The sequence below is a fragment of the Mauremys reevesii genome, linkage group 11 (assembly GCF_016161935.1).
Source record: "Mauremys reevesii isolate NIE-2019 linkage group 11, ASM1616193v1, whole genome shotgun sequence".
Lineage (NCBI taxonomy): Eukaryota > Metazoa > Chordata > Testudines > Geoemydidae > Mauremys > Mauremys reevesii.
In genome coordinates this window covers 56,102-78,126 of record NC_052633.1, presented here as the reverse complement: position 1 = coordinate 78,126, position 22,025 = coordinate 56,102, and the positions used below count along the sequence as shown (strand labels likewise).

Here is a 22,025-nt window from a genome sequence, read left to right as displayed (position 1 = left end):
CTTCCCGCCTCGCATCCGGGGCGGCATGGGCCGCGGGGCTCTGGGCTCCCCGGCATGCCTCCGGCAGGGACGGGCCGAGGGACGGGCGGACCTGCGCATGTGCCAGCGGCGCGAGCCGCACGACGCGGGGGAAACAGGACGCCGCGCCGGTCATGCCCCCGGTCGCTGTCCGCCGGCAGCCGCGGTGACACAGGGCAGCCATGCCGAGGGAGCCGCACGGCCCCCGCCCTCCCAGGATGCCGCTGCCCTGCCGCCGCTGGTGCCTAGAGCCGCCCCTGCTGGTAGCTCAAGTATGCCATGGAACTGCCTGACCCCATGACCCAGCAAAGACTTTTCCAGTACAAAGGGTTAGATTATAAGAAGGGGCAGGGAATGCCTCAGGCCACCTCACCTCTCCACCATATGTTGCTCTGCTCATGACATCAAGGAATACCTGAAGAACACTGAACTAAGGGGAGTGGTCCCACGCTGAAAGGAAATCCAGCCTGTGAACTAAGAACTGGCTGCAGTATCAGGTGTGGTGAGAATGATGTTAGACTGCAGTGTTATCTTCTGATTTCAATTATAACCAGTTCTGACTTTTATGCCCTAACACTTATAATCACTTACAGTCTAGTTCCCTGTAAGCTGTGTGGCTGCGCAGCAGCCTTCTTATCGTCATGCAGGCACTTGGGGAACTCACCCAGGGGCCAGGGGAGGGGTGATCCTCTCCTGGCCCCAACTTACCTGCTGCGGCCGGGGCAGCCCAGACTTGCAATGTCCAGGGCACTCCTTCCCCGGCCCCAACTCTGCCGCGGCCGGGGTGCTTGGACTGGCTGGGGCACCCCTACCCTGGCCTGAACCCAGCTGGGGTGGCCTGGCCTGGCTCGAACCCAGCTGCAGCTGGTGTGGCCCAGCCTAGACCCAGCCCTGGCCTGGACCTGCCATGACACCCCTCTCCTGGCCTGAATCCAGCCTATCCTGCGGCCCCAGCCCTGGAGCTGCCCTGGCGGGAAGATGTGCCTCTCTCCCCCAGTCCACATGTTGCTGTGGGGAGAGAGAGCTGGTGAGAGTTCTCTCTCCCTGCCGGAGCCCCCTCCTGTACCCCAAACCCCTCATAGAATCATAGACTATCAGGGTTGGAAGGGACCTCAGGAGGTATCTAGTCCAACCCCCTGCTCAAAGCAGGACCAAACCCAACTAAATCATCCCAGCCAGGGCTTTGTCAAGCCTGACCTTAAAAACCTCTAAGGAAGGAGATTCCACCACCTCCCTAGGGAACCCATTCCAGTGCTTCACCACTCTCTGAGTGAAAACATTTTTTCTAATATCCAGTCTAAACCTCCCCCACTATAACTTGAGACCATTGCTCCTTGTTCTGTCCTCTGCTACCACTGAGAACAGTCTAGATCCATCCTCTTTGGAACCCCCTTCAGGTAGTTGAAAGCAGCTATCAAATCCCCCCTCATTCTTCTCTTCTGCAGACTAAACAATCCCAGTTCCCTCAGCCTCTCCTCATAAGTCATGTGCTCCAGCCCCCCAATCATTTTTGTTGCCCTCCACTGGACTCTTTCCAATTTATCCACATCCTTCTTGTAGTGTGGGGCCCAAAACTGGACACAGTACTCCAGATGAGGCCTGTAGCGAGGTGGCCTGGTTCCCTGCTGCCCCGGAGAGAGATGAGCCCCCCCGGACACCAAAGTGGGCGGAGCCAGTGGAGCTTGCGCCCGCCCCCCAGAGGTCAGGGCGCAGAACAGGAAGTACAAAAGCCCAACCCCAGAGCTCACTAGAGCCCCGGCTGCCGGAGAAGCCAGACGCCTGTGGCCAAGCTCCCGGTGGGGAGACTCCTGCAGCCTGCGACCGACCTGAGGACTGGCCAGACCAGCCGAGGCCTGATGCCGACCAGCCCCCGGAGAAGCTGTTAAGCCTGCCAGTGGCAAGCTCCCCGGAGGAGCTGCCAAGCCTGCTGCTCGCCGGGCACCCCGAGGAGCCCAGGGTGCTCGATTCCGTAGAGGACACCGTCCAGACGCAGGTACCTCTGGAGGGGGAGGCAGGAAGTAGCCCGGGGGCAGCGACCCCAGTCTGGCTGCAGCACACCCAGAGCCCATGTCAGGGTGTTGCGGCCAGGATCCCCACTGACACAGCAGCAGGTCACCTACCGCTGCTACCGGGCTGGGACGCAGTGGAGTGGGTGGGCCTGCGTCCCCCCTGCCACCCATGTGGGTGGCAGCCTCCCCCTCTCCCAGGCCCTTCAGAACCAGGGCCTGGGCCTCCTAAACCTGTTTGTTTGCTCAGCCCCTGCCTGAGGGCCTGGGTCACGGACAGTTTGCTGTCCCGCCCTGACCCAGGGCCTGGGCTTATTGCTTAATGGTTTGCTCTGTCCCTGTCCAAGGACCAGAGCGTAGGACCCGCTACTGCCCCCAGCCGGGCCTGAGTAACCGTTGTTTTGCCTCTGCCGCGGTGGGAGACCCCGCAGCCAGGCTAGTTCCCTGACGTAACCAGACAGACGTAGCAAGGTGGTGTGGTTCCCCCCCACGCCGGAGAGGGACGAGCTCCGGCAGAACCCTCTGCCAGGCCTCACCAGTGCTGAATAGAGGGGAATGATCACGTCCCTCGATCTGCTGGCCATGCCCCAACTTGTACAGCCCAAAATGCCGTTAGCCTTCTTGGCAACAAGGGCACCTGTCAACTCATATCCAGGTTCTCGTCCTTTTCTGCAGAACTGCTGCCCAGCTACTCGGTCCCCAGCCTGTAGCGGTGCATGGGACTCTTCTGTCCTAAGTGCAAGACTCTGCACTTGCCTTGCTGAACCTCATCAGGTTTCTTTTGGCCCAGTCCTCCAATTTGTCTAGGTCTCTCTGTATACTATCCCTACCCTCCAGCGTGTCTACCACTTCTCCCAGTTTGGTGTCATCTGCAAACTTGCTGAAAGGCAATTAGGTTAGTCAGGCATAACCTGCCCTTGGTGAATCCATGCTGACTGTTCCTGATCATTTTCCCCTCCTTTAAGTGGTTCAGAATTGATTCCTTGAGGACCTGCTCCCTGATTTTTCCAGGGACTGAGGTGAGGCTGACTGGCCTGTAGTTCCCCGGATCCTCCTTCTTCCCTTTTTAAAGATGGGCACTACAAACTGACAAACTTTGCCCACAACAGACACTCAGATACTCACCCTCCCCACCTCAGCTCCCAACACAGCCCCCCAATGCAGCACTTAGCATAGCTCCTCTCGGACAGATCCCAGGCAGACTCCCTCGTTAGCCTCTCCGCTGTTCGCCGATTGGACTTACCCTGGACATCCCCGGCCACACCCCATACCCACACCCCAGCCTGAGCCCTCACCCCCCTGCACCCCATCCCTCTGCCCCAGCCCTGAGCCCCCTCCCACACTCCGAACCCCTTGGCCCCACCCCCGCCACATGAATTTAGTTATGTGCGCTAATATGGAGGTGATGTGTCACACAGGGTCGGGTCACAAATCACCTCCATATTGGTGCACATAACACAATTCATTCCGCACATGGGTGTAAAAATTAGACTGTAAGCAATGTTCCCTCTATCTTTTTCTAGTTAATCAACTTGTTTCATTGTTTTATCTAAACCAGTGTGTTTGACCGAAGTGTTTGGGAAAATCTCTACTCAGGTCAACGGGGCTGGTGCATATTCATTACCCTTTGTTGGAATGATGAACTAATTTATGAGCTTGTAAGTCCAGTGGGCTACTGAATGGTACAAGAGGCACATTTCTTGGGGGGCAATGCTGGGACTGTGGGTTATGAGGGTGTCATCTATTCCTGGATGGCTGGGCCTAGCATTCACATACTCAGCTGATGGCTGTAAGCGAGCAGAGCCTGGAGAGGTCTGCTAGTCACTAGCAAAGCGGTGTCAAAGGCACCCTGGGCTGCAGCGCTCAGGGGACACGGCTGCTCAGGTTGCAGCCTGGGGCATGTCCCAGGGCTGCCATGCTCTCAGTGCAGTAGGTCCTTGCCAGAGGGATGAAGAAGGCCTGCCTGAGCATTCACAGGCTACAGGCACAGAAATAAACAGAGACATGGGGGAAAGGGGTGCAGCATGTCTGTTTATACTCTGTATAACTGGCTGAGCAAACTACCCTTCCCGTTCCATCCCCCCTCCCCCCAGACGGTGTAAGGCACACAGAGCTCTTGGTGCAGGCTGCCTGGCAAGGTCCAGACAGATCCATCGAGCGCGTGATGTGAAACTTACGTTGTAGGCTTCCTTGATGAGCTGGATGACGTTGCTGGAATCGTCGTTCAGCACCCCCACTGCTGATTTGGGGATCAGATCACTGAGCTTCTACCAATGGAGAACACGCACATGAGAAGCAGCCCCTAATTTAATCATGTGCGCATGAGCACGTACTCTCCCTACACTGCCAAAGGTGTTGTGCAGTGTGACGATCGTTCTGCCTCAGTTTCCCTCCTGGTCTTCCACTAACCCACCCCACCTGGAACACCTTCTAGGCTAAGCTGGCTTAGCCCTGTGACTAGGTCACACAGACATTTCATCCCGTCCAGGGAACCCAAAGTCCAAACTCTGCCTTCCCACCTGGATTTCCTGCTCCTCTGAGTCCTCCCCCGGCCCAGCCTCTGCAGAGTCCCAATGCAGCACTGGCTTCCACCCCGTCTATGTCAGTCACTGTCTCACGCCAGCTCGGACAGGCAGCATCGTCTTCAGTCCCTGCCCCCCAGCCAGCCGGCTCTCCCACTGCTCTCTCTCCACAGCAGGCGCCAGCTGAGCTGGGCCCCCATTTGAGCTCCTCCCTCCCAGCCAGGCCCCTGCTCCAGGCGTCGCAGGGCAGGGATGACTGGCCCCAACCAGCCCACTGACCTGTTCCCGATTCCTGTGGGGTTCGTACACCCCACCTGGGCAACAGCAGAACAGTGCTAATGTCACTGAGACTGGAAGGAGAGACTTGGGCTTCCTTGTCTCTCAGAAGCATTGAACCACCACGTTTCTGGGACTGTTCGAGTTCTACTTACCTGGTATATTCCAACCATCCTGCTAGTGACAGCAAAAATGGGCTGAATGTTATTTTCGGCAAGCTTTTGTACCAGCTGGCCGACGGACGGGTAGTCCTGGGGGAGAAAGGGAACAGCAGCAGCGAGTTTACATTTTAGACCCTTCTTTGCTATCGGGACGATAAATGTGCTTGGTTTCCAGCACCAGCATGGTCACGGGTTGTGATGGAGTGAGATACCCTGGGATCGCCTCTCTTGAGCCGGTAGCTGACTGGCTTTTCCTTTCTCCAGCAGCAGACTTGTGGGCCTAGCAACAGACTTTTAACCACCATCTGTCTGACTTACCCAGATGTAAATGAGAGAAATTGGAGCAGGCCCCAGAATTAGGGATTTCAATGTCTCCGATTTGCTTTCCTTGCTGTGTGAATGGGTTACAGCATTTCTCTGGGTGGCTGCTACGGGAAAGGCCTGCCAGAGTGTCCAGGACACAAACCCCAGCACCCAATTCACTCCTCCATGCTCTGAGAGTAAAACAGGGGTCCCCCCCCGGAGCCCACCCCCACCCCTCTAGAGCACCGGGGGGCTGCTTCACAGTCGCTTAGGGGGACCCTTGTCAGCAGGTAAGTGCTCGCCAGCAGCAGGCTAAGAAATGCCGATTGAATTGCAAACTTTCCATTTGGATGCCGTTCACAGGGATGTACCGGGGGGAGCCAAGAATGGGAAGGGGGCAAGTGTTGGAGGGGAAATGGCTCCAGCTAGTCTGCAAAGTGGCTGCTCATTGGGGAAGCCAGGGTGAGTTGGAGCCAGCGTGCTGCTAAGGACACTTACAAACTCATTGCTCTTTTTGTATGTATTATCTTCCAGGTGGCATTGACCGTCATTAGGGGTCAGAATGGCTCCGAGTTTACCATCCCCAGCAAAATGGAAGCCGTCATCCGTGGCGTACACCAGCAGACGCGTTACGTTGCGCCAGCCAATCTTGCCCTGAGAACAGAAAGGATGGGACTTTACTGCCGTGGATTGGTAAGGCCTGAACTACCTGAACGCGGAATCAACAGGCTCAGAGAGAGCCCAGGCCACCTCAGGAATATGGAGTATCACGTCCTAACGAAAGAGAGACTCCGTGTTCATACCACAAAGAGACAGGACATGGGCATGCAAGTTCCCGGGAAACAGCTGGGGAATAAGAACAAGGCAAGGAAATATACAGACATAAAAGCCACTCCACGAAGCAAGGAGTGTGTGGAGGTGCATGGCACTGCTATAGACAGACATGGGCCTGCACTTCCCAGCACACCGAGACCAGTGCAGACTCATGCCTCCCTAATGGAAACAAGGGAGATGCCCCTCCCAAAGGGGAAACAGATAAACCCACACCAGGGCAGACCCAGACCCCATTCATGCTCCTGGGCCTACATCCCTAGTAGTGAGGGCAGCCACTGCGCCTAGACAGGCAGGCCTAGGCCGACTCCCCCCCCACCTGAGCGACAGTGAGGACAGGACATATGGCCAGGCAGCCCAGGGAGTACGGGCAGGAACATGCACGTCCCAGGAGAGGCGTTTACAGGGACATGGAGGCACCCATCTGACAGAGACCAGGGGTATGTACATGGGGGAGCTTGGGGAAGGGAATGAGAGTCCGGGCGCAGCACAGGACTTCACACTGCCTGGGGGCTCCTCAGGCGCTTTCCTGCATTGCGATCAGCTGTTGCTGCAGCCTGGTGCATTGGGGCTCTGGGGCAGCTCTTATAAAGTGTTACGAAAAGCTTAGCAGAGTTTATGGTAGCAGTTCCCACCATGTGAGGAAGTGCCTGTCCCTTTCCACAGATGCCAAGGCCAGCAGGACCCTGCGGATCACCAGGCTGACCCTCTCTGTAGCCCAGGCCAGAGACCTGTCCCACAATAATCCCAAGAGCAGCTCCTTTAGAGGAACAGCTGGTCTGGAGTCAGCCACGGAGGATTGTCATAGAATCTCAGGGTTGGAAGGGACCTCAGGAGGGTATCTAGTCCAACCCCCTGCTCAAAGCAGGACCAATCCCCGGATCCCTAAATGGCCCCCTCAAGGATTGAACTCACAACCGAGGGTTTAGCAGGCCAATGCTCAAGCCATTGAGCTCTTCCTCTCCCCCTGGAGAATCCAGCCTGACGCTTGGTCATTATTAACAACGTACACCTTATTTCCAGTCTGAACGTGGCTAGCTTCAGCTTCCAGCCATGGGGCCGCATTAGACCGCTCTTGGCTCGACTGAAGATCCAATTATCAAATATCTGCTCCTTACAGACTGGGGTCAAGTCACCCCCCAACCTCTCTGGGTTGAGATAACGAGCTTGAGCTCCTTGAGTCTCTCCCTAAGAGGCCTGGTGTCTAACCCTTCAGTCATTCGCATGGTCCCTTTGGCCTGGCCTTATGCCCCTCACCATCTGGCCACACAGGCTCTGGATCTGAGTTATCCCCACCCGTCAGCCAGCTTAAGCCGGGTGATGGCGACTGGACTTACCCCGCAGACTGCCACCTGCATCATGGCATCCAGCCCTCCCTCGGGGGCATCGAGGTTCCCCGAGATGGACTGCTTCTTGACCTCCCTCTCAAACGTTTTGGCATTTTCAGTGAGGGAGAGGACGTGCCTGAAAGCGAATGGGGGCTGGCAGGTGGTCTCCTTATTTGTGCAGGGGTTCTTCAGCTTCTCGGGGTGTGTGTTCACGAAAGGCAGCACCGTCTTGTCCACAAAGGAGCCGAAGCCTGGGATGCACAGGGGGACGCAGGATTAGGGAGCAGTGCCCAGTACCACATCCCTCAAACAACCACGGCCAGAGGCTTGGCGAGTGCAGCTGTGAGGATGTCATAAACCCCGGGGGTCACTATGCCACGGGGCGTGGGCGGAAGGTGCAAGTAACCAGGGCAGGGCAAACGAGAGGTGCCGGTGGGAGGCAGTTGCTTGTCCGGGGAGGAGCCCGAGGGTCACTTGGAGTTAGAAAGCCGGGGCCCAGCCAAGTGCCGGGGTCAGGTCAGCTACGCAGCCCATCCATGAACACGGGCTCTAGACCAGCATCCTGTCCCAGCCGTAGAGCAACCCAGCCAGGCTGGGACACACACTGGTGGATTAGACACGGAGCCAACAGGGCCTGTGCCCAGGGGCACTGGCCAAGCGGGGGCCCCAGAAAAATGGGCACCCCTGCACCCCGCTCCGCCTGCCCGGCTCTCCTGCTGGGGACCAAGGGAAGGCCCTGCCCCCCAGCTCTTGCTCCCCAGCAGGAGCGCTGGTCAGGTGGGAGAAGCCCCTGCGCCCCAGCCCCGTTTCCCCAGCAGGAGCACAGCGAGGGGCGGGGGGACTTCAGGCAGAAGGGGTGGGGAGAGGCCCTCACTTGCTCTGGCCCAGGGCCCCACAAAAGCTTAATCCACTTCTGGGGCCGCAGCCAAGCAGTGGAGTGGGAATCTCCTCATGGCCCACTGGTGGCTGTTGCCTCTCCCCTCCCGCTGTGGTTCCTGACCCCCCTTCTCCACTGGCCCCTCTGTCCTGGCTCCCTCTCCCTCTCTGACGGCCCCAGCCCCCAGCTGCCTCTCTCCTGCCAAGGGCTCTGGCTAAGAGAGCTCTGAGACGCCTGGGTGGGCCACATTTCCCCCAGGGCTGCTGTCTCCGGCTGGCCGCCCCTAGTTCCTTCCCCAGTCAGCCTGTTTTCTTTGCTGCCAGAGACCCAGATGGGTCGGACATTCCAGGCTGGTTTTACGTGAAACCTGTGGGGTCTGAGAGCCTGCAGTCAATAGGCTCCTTTCTTGTGCCCCTGGCAGCCAGGGAGAGTTTTGCCAGTGATATCAGCGAGCAGAACCAAACCCGAATGCAGCGGCAGCGGCTGAACCAAGCACATGTGGAGCCAGTACTTCTCTTGGCTGCAGCTATGGGCCCCCTTCCCTTTCGCGGATGTGTGACTGAGCAGAGTGCAGTGCTCTCCGTAGAGGGGCTGGGCAGAACAAGGGGGTGATCCCAGTATGTGTTATCCCTGTGCGCTTACTGGACACCTCCTCCCCCAGCCCTGACGTCTCTCCCGGCCTGGCTACTGCAGGCTGGCCGGGTGGCCATATTCACTGCTGTGCGGTGCATCTTCCTATGTTCTTGCTAGAACTGGATTTAGCTAGTAGCTCTTCAATGCTGCCAAGAGAGCGCGAGTGCCCAGAGAACCACTCACCGATCTGGCCGGAGCTGGTGATGGAGTTCAGAGCTGCGAGCAGGTCTCCTCCCAGCTTCTTCACTTTCTCCAGGTCATCGTGCATGGAGTAGGAGAGATCCATCAGATAGTAGAGGTCGATAGGGTAGCCCTCGGCACGGCGGAAGGTCACATTGAACACAGCCGGCTGACCTGCCAGGGGAGAGGCAGAGCATGGAAACAGCTCGATGGAATCACGTGACTGCTGTGGAACACTGTGTCCAGTTCTGGTGACCACAATTCAGGAAGGATGTTGTAGAATTGGAAAGGGTTCAGAGAAGAGCCATGAGAACCATTAAAGGATTAGAAAACCTGCCTTATAGCGATAGACTCAATCTATTCAGTGTAAAAAAAATGAAGATTAAGGAGTGACTTAATCACAGTCTATACGTATCTGTGGGGAATGAATATTTACTAGTGAGCTTCTGACGGCAGAGAAAGCTGTAACATGATCCTATGGCTGGAAGCTGAAGCTAGACAAATTCAGGCTGGAAATAAGGTGTAAATTTTAAACAGTGAAAGTAATGAACCGTTGGAAAGATTTACCAAGGATCCTAGTGGGTTATTGCCTGTTCCACTGCACGACAGCGACAATTCTTAAACCAAGAGTGGGTGTTTTTCTAACAGATCTGCTCTTGGGGCTAGTCTACACTTACCAGCCGGGTCGATGCGGTGAGTTCAACTTCTCAGAGTTCGAACTATCGCGTCTAATCTGGACGCTATAGTTCGAACTCCGGAAGCGCCGCGGTCGACTCCGGTACTCCACCACTGCAAAAGGCAGTGGCGGAGTCGACCTTGGAGCCGCGGACTTCAATTCCGCGGCGTCTGGACGGGTGAGTAGTTCGAACTAGGGTACTTCGAATTCAGCTACGCTATTCACGTAGCTGAATTTGCATACCCTAGTTCGACCCCGCTTCTTAGTGTGGACCAGCCTGTGGGACAGGTCTCTGGCCTGTGCTATCCAGGAGGCCAGACTAGATGATCCCAATGGTCCCTTCTGGTTTTGGAATCTCTGAATCCCATCTGTAAGATCTGGCCTTTCCTCTCCATCCACACAGCTAAAACTCTCCTGCAGGTTCTCTGCCTCACACATCTCGATTACTGCAAAATCCTTTTCTCTGGCCTTCACAAATGCCATCTTGCCCTGCTCACAGCCATTCAGAATGCTGCTGCAAAGATAATTCCCCTAGCACATCACTTGGGCCATTTCCCTGTTGTAATAACTTGGCCTACCAATTGTGAGCTCAACTATGAGAAGTGAGTGAAAGTTCATAAAATATCACAATAACCTACAACAACAAATGTTGATGAGAAAAGGTGCAAACGGAAGAGACAGACAGACTGAATTAATCCAAACAAAAAGCCTCCTGGTCTGACTCAAGAACTGTGTTAGGATCATGCCAGTGTGGGACTTGAAATCAGTGCACCAAAATCAAGGTGTCAGAAAAATAATGAGAGGATGGGCTATTCCACCCATCACTCCCTTTGCGGTCTCTGAAAGACAAAACTCGGGGTGGTGGAGAGGAGAATTGAGCTGTCACAACCACAATAGTGGATCACTGAAGGACAGGAGAAGAGACAGGTGTGAGCTTCAACATGATGGCAACCACCACCATCTCCTGGGACCCTGGTTAGGCTGCTGGTGCACCTGTCCTGCTGACCAATCTATCTCATTGTTTCCTTGGACTCCCAGATCTGTCTCCATCTGTTGGATCTTCTCTGATATTTACAGCGTAAGCGCTTCAGATCTTACTGCTGCTTTTACAGATCCAGACTAACACGGCTACCCCTCTGATACTCTTTATTGTGTGTATATCCCTGCACCTAGCACAGTGTGGTCCCGCTCCATGATGGGGGCTCTAGGCACGACGATAATAATTATTGTTATGGTAAAGGCAACTACAGCTGGTCAAAACTTGAATTATTCATTCCAGGGGAAATTCCACCATTTAGGGGAAAAAACTCATTCCAAATAGGAATGAAAAGTTGAAATTTCAAAATGTCCTGCCCAACAAAATAAAACAAAAGGGCGGGGGTTAAACAAAACATTTCATTTTGATTTTGACTTCATATTTATTTTATATTGTTTTTTATTCTGTTCTTATAATATTTTAAAATTAGGGTTTACAAATTATTTTTAAATTATCAAATAAAATAACTGGTCATAGTTCAGTGGCTGGTATAGTAGTTGGTATAATATACCTTTCTGAGTGGAAACTCATTTTGAAATGAAAAATTGAAACATTTTGTTGTGAAATGGAACATTTCGACCTTATTGAAACACTTCCATTTTTTCTGAAATGAAATTTCATCGAAAGCGACATGTTCCTGCCTTTATAAAATTGAACGAAATTTCAAAATAAAAAGCTGTTTCAAATCCAACAATCTAAATGTTTCATTTCAACATTTTCAAAACAAAGCAGGTCCATTTTTTGGAATATTTTTTAGGTTTTATTTGGACTGAAACAATTTTTAAAAATTGACATGAATCTGCTAACTGTTTTAGTTAACCTGAATCTGCATTTTTCACTAGAAAAAAGTTTCAGCCAATTTTTTTTTCCCAGTTCTACTCATATGCTTATAACCATCTGTAACACATACTAGGCATGCTTGTAACATGTCTTCATTATTCATCAGCTCCTGAAAGCCCTCTGTATACAGTGCAATTGTCAGTGGTGATGCAGCTCATCCCTTGGACGGGACAGTGGCTCTGAAGGCTGTTGTGTTTGCAGGTGCTCTCCAGGAGCACTGGTGGTTGGGGTCGCCCCATGGTTTGACTCTTTGAGACCGACAGGAATGGCTAACACTGTCTGTAAAGCGTCTCTGTCCCAGCCAGGAGCGAGTACATCTGCCCTGCTGCTAGGGAGATGGCTGGGCCCCTTGCCAGCTGGGTTCTTTCACATCTTTGGAAAACAAAGGAAATTCATGTACAAAGAACTGTGTTAAGGTGGAGATAAGGTCAGTGTCGCACAACAGGGCCTTGTCTTTTCAGACTGAAAGCCCCAAACTCCTCTCCACACAGCCCTGTAAAGAAAGTTACTGTGACAAGAGGAAACTCACCACAAACTTATGAACCACAGGAAATGCAGCGTTAAGGTGCTGCTTGCCACACCCCACCAGCCACGGCCTTAACTCTGCCCCGTTGAGACCACTCTAGGAACTGGGCTTATCACAGGATTTTACTCCTGCCAAACAAAAGAGGCCATTTTCTTGGTACCCCCCACAGCTGTAGTCAGGACTCGTGTTCCTACAGCCCCACAGCATTTCCGTGTTAGCGGATCCATGCTGCTGGCTGACAGGGATCACACAGGGCATACTGAGCTACTCTTCCTCCTCCTCTCCAGAAGCACAGTCACAGTGAACGAGGCTCATGAGGCATCAGGGCAATTCCTAGTTATGGTTCTGCATGTTTGGGCAAATATTGCCCACTCACAATGAACCAGGATAAGGGGCTGCTGGCAGGCCCAGGGGCACAGTCACAGCTGTGTGGTGCCAGGCAGGGCGAGGAGCTTCACCTTTGCTGAGCATTCCCGGTGCTTGTCAATGGCTGTCTGCTTGTTCTGGAGACACTGGCTTTCCTTCCCGGGCCATGGCCTTCTGCTTCCCCACCCTGGGGTCTGCCTTCTGTCCCCCTCACTGGGCATCCATGTTGTGGGGGAGCTGCCACAACTCTGCACTGACTCACCTCGCCAGTGAATTTGTACTTGTTTTTGGCAAGCACACCTGGCTGCAGTGAGAGGTGAAATCCTGGCCTGGCCTGCCGCTATCAGACCATTGCACACACACCCGCCAGCCCCCGCCTACAGGTGCTTGTCTCAGCTGACACAAGGATGTTTCTCATGTGCCTGTTTCCACACTCGAACGAAGCACCCCCCTGTGAGTTAAACACACTGCAGGAAAAGAGGGACCCGGACACATTCCCATGCTGATCAGTGGCTGTGTGCCTGTGGTTTCCTCCACACGGCATTGCTCCCACTAGGCTGCCAACCCGGCTTCCCAGCCAACTGTACCTCGTCTTAACATCAAGCGCACTTTCTGGGGAGCCAGCTGGGTCTTGCCCTCTAGGAGGTCGTTCTTTAATTGGATGAAGTCGCTTTCTGGGAACACGATGTCTGCTGCGTCACATCCCCTCTGCTGCAGCTGCTCTTTGGTGTCACAACGAATGGAGTCTGGCTCACCCGCTTTGGTGAAATTCTGTGCGTTGCAAAACCAAAGGGGGAACAAAGAAAAATCCTGCTGAGCACAAGCCATGTTAGTTCAGAGCCCTGCCCAAGTGAGTCATTCGGACAGCTGGGAACAGGGGGCACAGAAAAGGTTACAGAGCCTACCGCCACCAGACACCTCCCAGCTCCCCCTCATCTCCCCTCCTCCTCCCCCCCACAGCCACAAGAACAGCATTGGAGCTGCAGGGTTTGGTAGTTAACTACTGGCCTGGCCATCAAGATGGAGGAACTCACTCATCAAGGAAACAGGGAATGTCCTTTCTCAATGTGCCCATCTCATCTTCCGGCTCCCTGCCGCCCCTGCCCATCCTGCACTCTTCCTGCTCTCGCTCAGCTGGCTCCATCCCCGCTCCCAGGAAATAAACCTCCTTGCGTTCTGCATTAACCCTTCATCTCCCCATGGCGAGAGGTCAGCAAGGGCCCAGATCACCAGCTGCAGGGAGTCTGCGGGGGCTGGGGGGGTGCCTCCATCGGCGCTCCCAGGGAACAGCAATGTGTCCTGGGCTCAGGGAGTGCTGATGGAGACTCCCCCTGCCTCAGTCTGGGACAGCGGGAGATCTTCCTCGGGACCCCTTGGCCCAGCTTCCCCTCCCAAGAGCAGGCCAGCACAGAAGCTGCGGGCTGGTGCAATGAAAAAAAATGCAGACCTACCAGTTTCTTGCACCAAGCGCAGCCGGGGCCAGACCGGATGCAGTCCTGACAGACGCTCACTTTGATTTTGGGGCATTCCAGGGCAAGAGCTGTAACACAGAGGGGTAGGGAAGAAGCGTGACGGGAGCTTGGCCAGCCCACGGGGGAGAGGCCCAACCCCCGGGGACAGCCTACTGCCAGCCCTGGCATGCGCCAGCCCTAGTGACTCCAGCTTCACCCAGACCACGCACACTGCCCTGAGCCCACGCAGCCAATGACAAGAACAGCAGTTCCGCTGAAGCCAGGCATGAGAACAGGGGAGGAACCCCCCTTGCGAACCACAGGGTGGCTTGGCAGTGGGACATCCAAGCGGACATACCACGAGGGTGATTTTACAGATCAAACAAAAACCCTCTACTGAAACTCCACACACTCAACGCTCAGCAAAAGGGCTGCACATCTGGAGGCGGGCTCTCTTATTTCCATCTCAGAGTGGCTTATTCTAGTTTAGGTTCATACCTGATTATGCTAAACCGAAGTAAGGGTGTCTACACACAAACTAGGGCTGGTGTAATGAAATCAGTTTAAAAATACCCTCAGTTAAAGTGGTGCCAGTTTTTGTGTAGATTTGGCCTGCGTTCCTGGGCACAGCCTGCACCCGGAGGAACGCACCCGCCGTGCGACAGAGCCCAAGCAGGGAGTAGTGCCACCAGCGCACAGTTCTAATGAGTGCCTCTTTTGTACGAGTTTTCACGACCCTAAAACACCTCAGAAAAGTGTCCTGCTCTTGGATTTTGAAAATATGGTCACCTCACTTTGGGTCTCCAAGGTGAGCTTCTTCATGGGGCATTGTCCATGTCAGTTCCCAGTCCCCCCGCTTTCCTCCCCAGCCCCCATCCTCTGCATGCCAGCCGAGTCTGAGGGAAGCAACCTATGTCTCTCATCCAGCAGGGAGGTAAGCATATGTGCTTTCCACTGCCCTCTATGCGGTGCTGGGGCTAGCACATGGAAACAGACCTGCTGACTTGTATCTGGTTAATAAAGGAACAGCTCCTCCTAGGCCAGTCTCCAGCAATAGCCAGAACCAGCTGCAGCAGAGTAAAGTGCACAAAATGTTGGCGTGGCAGTTAAGCAATAACCTCCCACGGGGGACACTGCTTTGTAAACTCATCAATTGGCTTCTTGACTGTCTCAGGTGGGAGGGTGTGTGTTATCCTGCCAAAGGCTGGCGGGTTTTTCCGCCGGCCTAACGCCACTGTTCTGGCTCTCCAGTCCTTCTCCAAGTCTTGCCTCAGGGATGTTTTGTAGCCACACAGATTAATTGTGCATTGGATAAAAAACAATTTCCTTTTGTCTGTTTTGAACTTGCCACCTTGTAATTTCATTGAACGCTTCCTTGTTCTTGTGTCACAAGACAGGGTGAATGCGAGTTCCTGATCCACCTTCTGTATCACATTCCTTATGTTCTCTACTTTTATCATGTCCCTTAAGAACATAAGAGCAGCCATACTGGGTCAGACCAAAAGTTCATCTAGCCCAGTGTCCTGTTTTCCGACAGTGGCCAATGTCAGGTGCCCCAGAGCGAATAAACAGAACGGATAATCATCAAGTGATCCATCCCCTGTCGCTCATTCCCAGCTTCTGGCAAACAGAGGCTAGGGACACTATCCCTGCCCATCCTGGCTAATAGCCATTGATGGCCCTATCCTCCATGAATTTATCTAATTCTTTTTTGAACCTTTTTTTTTAACCTTTTTATAGTCTTAGCCTTCACAACATCCTCTGGCAAGGAGTCCCAAAGGTTGACTGTGTGTTGTGTGAAAAAAATACTTCCTTTTGTTTGTTTTAAATCTGCTGCCTATTAATTTCATTGGGTGCCCTCTAGTTCTTGTGTTATGTGAAGGAGTAAATAACACTTCCTTATTTACTTTCTCCACACCAGTCATGACTGTATGGACCTCTATCATATCCCCCTTAGTCGTCTCTTTTCCAACCTGAAAAGTCCCAGTCTTATTAATCTCTCCTCATAAGGCAGCTGTTCCGTACCCCTAATAATTTCTGTTGCCCCTTTCTGAACTTTTTCCAAGTTCGATATATCTTTTTTGAGATGGGGAGACCACATCTGCATGCAGTATTCAAGATGTGGGCGTACCATGGATTTATATAGAGGCAACATGATATTTTCTGTCTTATTATCTATCCCTTTCTTAATGATTCCCAACATTCTGTTTGCTTTTTTGACTGCCTCTGCATAGTGAATGGGTGTTTTCAGAAAACTATCCACGCTGACTCCAAGATCTCTTTCTTGAGTGGTAACAGCTAATTTAGACCCCATCATTTTATATGTATAGTTGGGATTATGTTTTCTAATGTGCATTACTTTGCATTTATCAACATTGAATTTCATCTTCCATTTTGTTGCCCAGTCACCCAGTTTTGAGAGATCCTTTTGTAGCTCTTTGCAGTCTGCCTGGGACTTAACTATCTTGAGTAGTTTTGTATCCTCTGCAGATTTTGCCACCTCACTGTTTACCCCTTTTCCCAGATCATTTATGAGTATGTTAAGTACGACTGAGCCCAGTACAGACCCCTGGGGGACACCACTATTTATTTACCTCTCTCCATTCTGAAAACTGACCATTTATTTCTACCCTTCGTTTCCTATCTTTTAACCAGTTACCAATCCAGGAGAGAACCTTCCCTCTTATCCCATGACAGCTTACTTTGCTTAAGAGCCTTTGGAGAGGGACCTTATCAAAGGCTTTCTGAAAATCTAAGTACACTATATCCACTGGATCCCCCTTGTCCCTATGCTTGTTGACCTCCTCAAAGAATTCTAGTAGATTGGTGAGGCGTGATTTGCCTTTACAAAAACCATGTTGACTCTTCTGCAACAAATTATGTCCATCTATGTGTCTGTCAATGTTGTTCTTTCCTATAGTTTCAACCAGTTTGCCTGGTACCGAAGTCAGACTTAAATGGGGTCGCAACCCACTTTGGAGTCCTGACCCACAGTTTGAGAACCGCTGCTCTAATCATTCTCAACACTTGTCTCTGAATCTTCTCTAATTTTGCTATCCCATTTCTGAGATGGGATTCCCAGAACTGAACACACAGTTCCAGGTGAGGCCATTTCATTGATTTGTATAACAGCATTACAATATTTTGAATATTTCCATCTATCCCATTTCACATCCATGCATACTGGATGGGCACAAGACTTATGAGTGGCAAAGCCACAACTGAGTTGGCAGGTCATCTTGAACAAGAGCCAGTTCAGCCTTAGTTCCATGTCACACAGTCACAAACTCTGTTTGTGCAAGATGCTCAAAAGGAAGCTTTTGATAAAAAAAATTTAGTAAAATTTAAGTAATTGGCTCTATTTCCCTTGTCCATAAGCCCAGCCTCATGTCGTTACCGGGAGTCCAACAGCACTGGCCTCAGACGAAGAGAAAAATTATAATGACTGTGTTTTGGAAACCTCTGAAAATGATCTAAAATAGCTCGTTTCCAGTCATGGAGTCACAGCTCTAAGGTCTGAGACCTTGTCATCTGCCAGGGCTAGAAACGAGAGCCTACAGATTCTAGCCCTGAAGGTTCATGAGCTATTGGTGTGTAAATGAGTCACTGATTCGGAGGTGGGTATTGTCCATCCCGAGCCTTGGGCAGAGATCATTTGGGAGCACATGGGGTGGAGGAGGAACAGTGTCTGTGGCAGGGAATTCATTCTTTTTACATGACAGCTGCATGAGACCCTCTCGGTGGTTTGCAATGTGTTACATATAGTCTCAGCAGAAGGAGACTGGCAAAGGTGTATGCTAAAGGTAATTAATGTACGTCTCTGCAATTCAGCGCATGGAGATCATCAGATCATGTGAGGCACCTCCAGACAGAGAGACAGAGAGAGGTCTTTGTGAATTGGTTTGCCCTTCACTGGCAGGCGCTGAGCTCCCGGCTGTGCCAGGACTCATCAGCTGAGTAAGGGCCCACAGCAATGTGTAGGATGCAACGTGCTGACCCTACCGTCATGGTAACAAAATGCTTCCCTGGAAAGCTACGTCTTGGGGGTTCTTTTTCCTCTGCCTTTGAGTTACTAACTGTGTAACTAACATGCTTCGGGGGTGACTGTGCCTGCCAAACAAAGCAGTGGAGACAAGTACTAGCTCACCTGTAGTCGCCAGCAGCAGCCCAGCCGCAGCCAGCAGGAGGCAGCAGTAACGAGTCATCGCCTGCAAGATGAAAAGCACCACAATGACATGTCAGGGCAGAGCCCACCAGGAGAGCTGCCCGGAGGAAGCCCTTGGGATCATGTGTGAAACGCTTGCAACTGAACCAGGCCACCGCTGCAATGATATTGGCACCCACGGGGATTCTGGAGGCCGAATCGGGGCATCAGAGAACAGAGCAAGCCAAACCCAGATTAGATCTCTGGGAACAGAGTGTAAACGGGTCTGACACTCTCACTGAGACCCAGCTGTGTACGAGTCCTTCACCAACCAGCCACACAGCAGAGTAACTTCTGTGTTAACAGTTAAACGGGAATCACGAAGGGCCAGATCGTGGGTGGGGTTTCCAAAAGCTCCAGAGGGAGTCAGGAGCACAAGTACCCCACCGAAAGTCAGCGAGACTTGTGTTCCTAACTCCCATCGGTGCTTCTGGGATCCCTGGCTGTGGTTTAGGCACAGCCCTGAGCAAGGATGTAGCAGGGGTAAGAAAAGAGGGAGGGGGAAGAGGGAGAGATGGTCTGGTGTCCTGTGGACCACAGCCCAGTTCCTTCATGCTCTGCATGGGAGCCAGAGCTGACTTGGCTTCACACAGGGATGTGACACATCCAAATCCCGCACTAAGGGCCAGACTTCACAAGCTACCCAGTGAGCCTCCCAGAACCTCACCAGCACCTGGACGCACGGGAAGGGCAGGACTGGCGTTGGAGAGCTCCTGCTGCTCTGTAAGCCAATGCTGAGGAGGGGGACGTCAGGCAGAGCAGGGGCAGAGCCCTGGCCGTGGCAGCCATTGAGGTGCCTGCTGAGGCGCTGGTGGGAGCAGGGCTCCCACAGGGGTTCACATCTGGGGTTTGGCACTGGTGGAGCGGCCACTGGGACTCAGAGCTGCCCATGCCCGTTTCCTGGTTCCCTGGCGCAGTCAGGGAAGATCCCCTCAGAGCCTGTAGGAGGGTTGGGGGGGTGTGCATGTTCGGTGCATGTAAATTGTTTATGGGAAATAGGACTTGTGAAATGAACTTGATATTATTCTTGATTAGATACGGCGCATGGCGTAACGGCAGGCTGGGGCGAGTGCCAGACCCACAGGGCTTGGGGAGTGTCACGCCGCTGGATGGGGGCAGTGGGAGGTGGCAGAGTTTGATGGGGGCCTAGACGAATCCCAGTGATGCAGAGTCCAGAACTGAGCCCTTTCCAGAGAGGTGCCCCCCAGGACGAGCTGCCATGGGAGTGAGCACTGCTGAGCCACCCCCTGCCACACCCCCACTGGCCAGGGGCGCGGGCTCAGGGTATCACGGGGTGAAGGCAGGGGGAGGGCTCCAGCTGTGTGTCACAGGCAGCAGTTGTCTCTGCAGCTCTGGCTCTCTCCGATGCCCGCAGGCAGCACAGCCCCTGCGGCGCCAGGGGGTCGCCAGCTACACTGCCCAGCACAGGCAGGAGCTTCCCCGTGGTGCAGAATTCCTGCGCGCGGAGCAGCTGGGGCTTAGCCCCTGCGGTCTGTGGCTCAGCGGCCCGAGCGTTTAGGGAGCCCTCTAGGCGCCCAGAGCCAGCGGCTGGCTTTGGAAGGGCCCAGTGGCCACGACGCCGAGTGCCGCATGGAGGACCTGGCTCCCCTGGCCTCTCTAGCTCCCCGGCAGCACATCCCACGGGGCAGGGTGGGCTCAGGCTGGGCCTGGATCTCTGGGTGGCCTGGGCCCGGCGTGGTCGCAGAAGGTCCCCTCAGATTCAGAGCCTGTAGGAGGGTCAGGGCATCTCCCAGCCTCCCACACTGCAGCCTCCCTTCCCCAGCTGGTCACAGGAGGTGCAGATCCAGCTGATTTAGGTGGGACCCTGTAGCCTCAGCTCAGTATGTGCCCCCAGCTCCTCCCCTTCCCCTGGCATCCCAGACCCCAGTCCCTCTCAGCCCTCCACCTCCTCTGGCCTTTCCCAGCACCTACCCTATAGGCCAGGGGTGGCCAAACGTCAGCCCCGCTCCTGCTGAAGCCCTGAGCCCTGGCAGGCACGCCCCGGGGGGGCTGAAGCCCCACGACCCCCTCCCTGCTGGGATGAAGCCAGATGCAACCCCAGGGACGGCACGTGGGGTCACGTTTTTGCCAGGGTTTGCTGACCCTGCTCAGACACGCCACAGGGCCCCCTCCCTGCACAGCAGCTGCTGGTGCCAATGAGCTGGGAGCTGCAGCCGTGGGAAGAGGCAGCAGCAAACGGCTGGGAGCTGCAGGGACACCCGCTGCATTTGCAGCTGCCTCTCCGTGCGGCGCTAACACCTGGGCGTTGCAGGCAGAAGCCCCAAGCTGCCCCCCGCAGGCTGGTAGGTGGAGAATAGGGCAGCTTGGGGGGCTGCACTTTAACTGTAACTGGGTGTAGGCTATTCTGGGCTCTCTACTTCTTCCTTCCCTGAAGGTGTCACGTAAAACAAGAGTAAACTGGAGCAGCCAGCGAGGGGCTGCTGCCGGCCCCTGTCCCCCGGCCCCGCCTGGCCTAGCCCTGCTGCTGGCAGCTTGCACGCCCCGGAGCACTTCTGCAAATGCTGTGTGAGCTGCCACCCCACACAGCAACGCCGTCAGCTGCTGCCACCTCTGGGCGCAGCCACGAGCCTCCCCAAGAGTGCCCCGGGCTGCGACCCAGGGGAGGGCCCTGTGGCTGGGGAAGCCACTCGTGAGCAGTGAAAACAGAAAATAAAATCCAGCTGCACAGACCTGCCCTCAGCACATCCCTCTGCAGCCACGGACCTGTAAGCAAAGCCACATCCGCCGGCTGCGCTGAGCAGACCTCCAAGCAGGTCCAGGCCCTGCTCTGTTCACAGGGTGGGAGAGGCTGGGTTTGTCTTTGTGGTTGTGGACGCAGCGGGGGTCACGTGGCAGAATGGTTCCTCTCTGCTCCGGGGCCCCCACAGCGCCCAAAGCCTGTAACTTCCTGCCCTGAGGTCCTGCCGAGCGCCCGGCTTGTGGGCCTCTAGCCACAGACATGAGCTGAGAATTTCTAAGCTCCCTGGCTGGGCTGGCAGGGGGAGGCAGCCCTTCCCTGAGGTAAAGGGGAGTTTCTCTCCCGAGCCAGCCGGCAGCAGGGCCCGAGCCAAGCCGCGCTGCTCTCAGCAGAAGGGCGCACTGGGGCCGAAGGGAGTGGCTACCAGGGCTGTGTAAGCTGACACAGAAACCCAGGTGCTGACTGCGGTGCAGCTGTCAAGGAGCTGGGGGAACTCCCCTCCCCCCATCACTCCTTTCTCCTCTCTAAAGTCTTCCCCTGGTGCCATTGTGACATAGCAGGTACAATGCAGAGCAGTGACTAGCTGTGTCCCCCGCCCCCTGACTTGGGGGGCCCTTTACACAGCTTTGCTGCTGTAGCCCCCAGTCCCGGACTGCTCCCAGCCTCCCAGCTATGTCTGTGGGTGCTGCAACCCACCTGGGTTATACTGCAGGGTGACCCCAACACACCCCAGTCTTAGCTTTCCCCAGAAACGTACGTCCTGCACCACCCAGCCCCCTTCTGCACATACGAGCTTGTAGACAGTCCATCATTTAATTACTAGAAGTGATAGGCACATATCCTGTTACCCCAAATGGAGTCTCCCAGACGGTTCAATTCAACCAGGATTAGCTAGAACAAGTGTGTTCACTACGGTGAGATCGATGTTAAGTGAGGACAAGTAAGGAGGCATCCAAGTCAGCAATGAATACAAGAAAAACAGAGATAAAGCCATAGGTGAGTGATAACTGCTGCTAGTGGGGGGCACAATGGCAGGGCCCCCAATCGCTACCACTGCCACCGGCAACTTCCTGGTGACCATGGCGCCCCCCCG

At 54.2% G+C, this 22,025-nt stretch overlaps 1 protein-coding gene across 5 annotated transcripts in view; it reads right to left on the bottom strand.

The window, feature by feature from the left end:
• The window catches only part of ITGB2 (integrin subunit beta 2), a 58,080-nt gene that overhangs the window by 10,160 nt on the left and 25,895 nt on the right, over nucleotides 1-22,025 (bottom strand). For 4 of the 5 annotated variants that reach the window (XM_039494441.1, XM_039494438.1, XM_039494440.1 and 1 more), the window contains exons 2-9: nucleotides 18,178-18,238; nucleotides 14,031-14,119; nucleotides 13,167-13,350; nucleotides 9,139-9,309; nucleotides 7,455-7,696; nucleotides 5,785-5,940; nucleotides 4,978-5,073; nucleotides 4,202-4,291 (exon numbers count right to left, since the gene is read on the bottom strand). In XM_039494441.1, the coding sequence (XP_039350375.1) occupies nucleotides 4,202-4,291; nucleotides 4,978-5,073; nucleotides 5,785-5,940; nucleotides 7,455-7,696; nucleotides 9,139-9,309; nucleotides 13,167-13,350; nucleotides 14,031-14,119; nucleotides 18,178-18,235 (1,086 nt within the window). In that variant the 5' untranslated portion in view covers nucleotides 18,236-18,238. Of the gene's footprint in view, nucleotides 1-4,201; nucleotides 4,292-4,977; nucleotides 5,074-5,784; nucleotides 5,941-7,454; nucleotides 7,697-9,138; nucleotides 9,310-13,166; nucleotides 13,351-14,030; nucleotides 14,120-18,177; nucleotides 18,239-20,925; nucleotides 21,110-22,025 lie in introns of those variants that run through there. The other variant, XM_039494439.1, reaches the window with a different exon arrangement.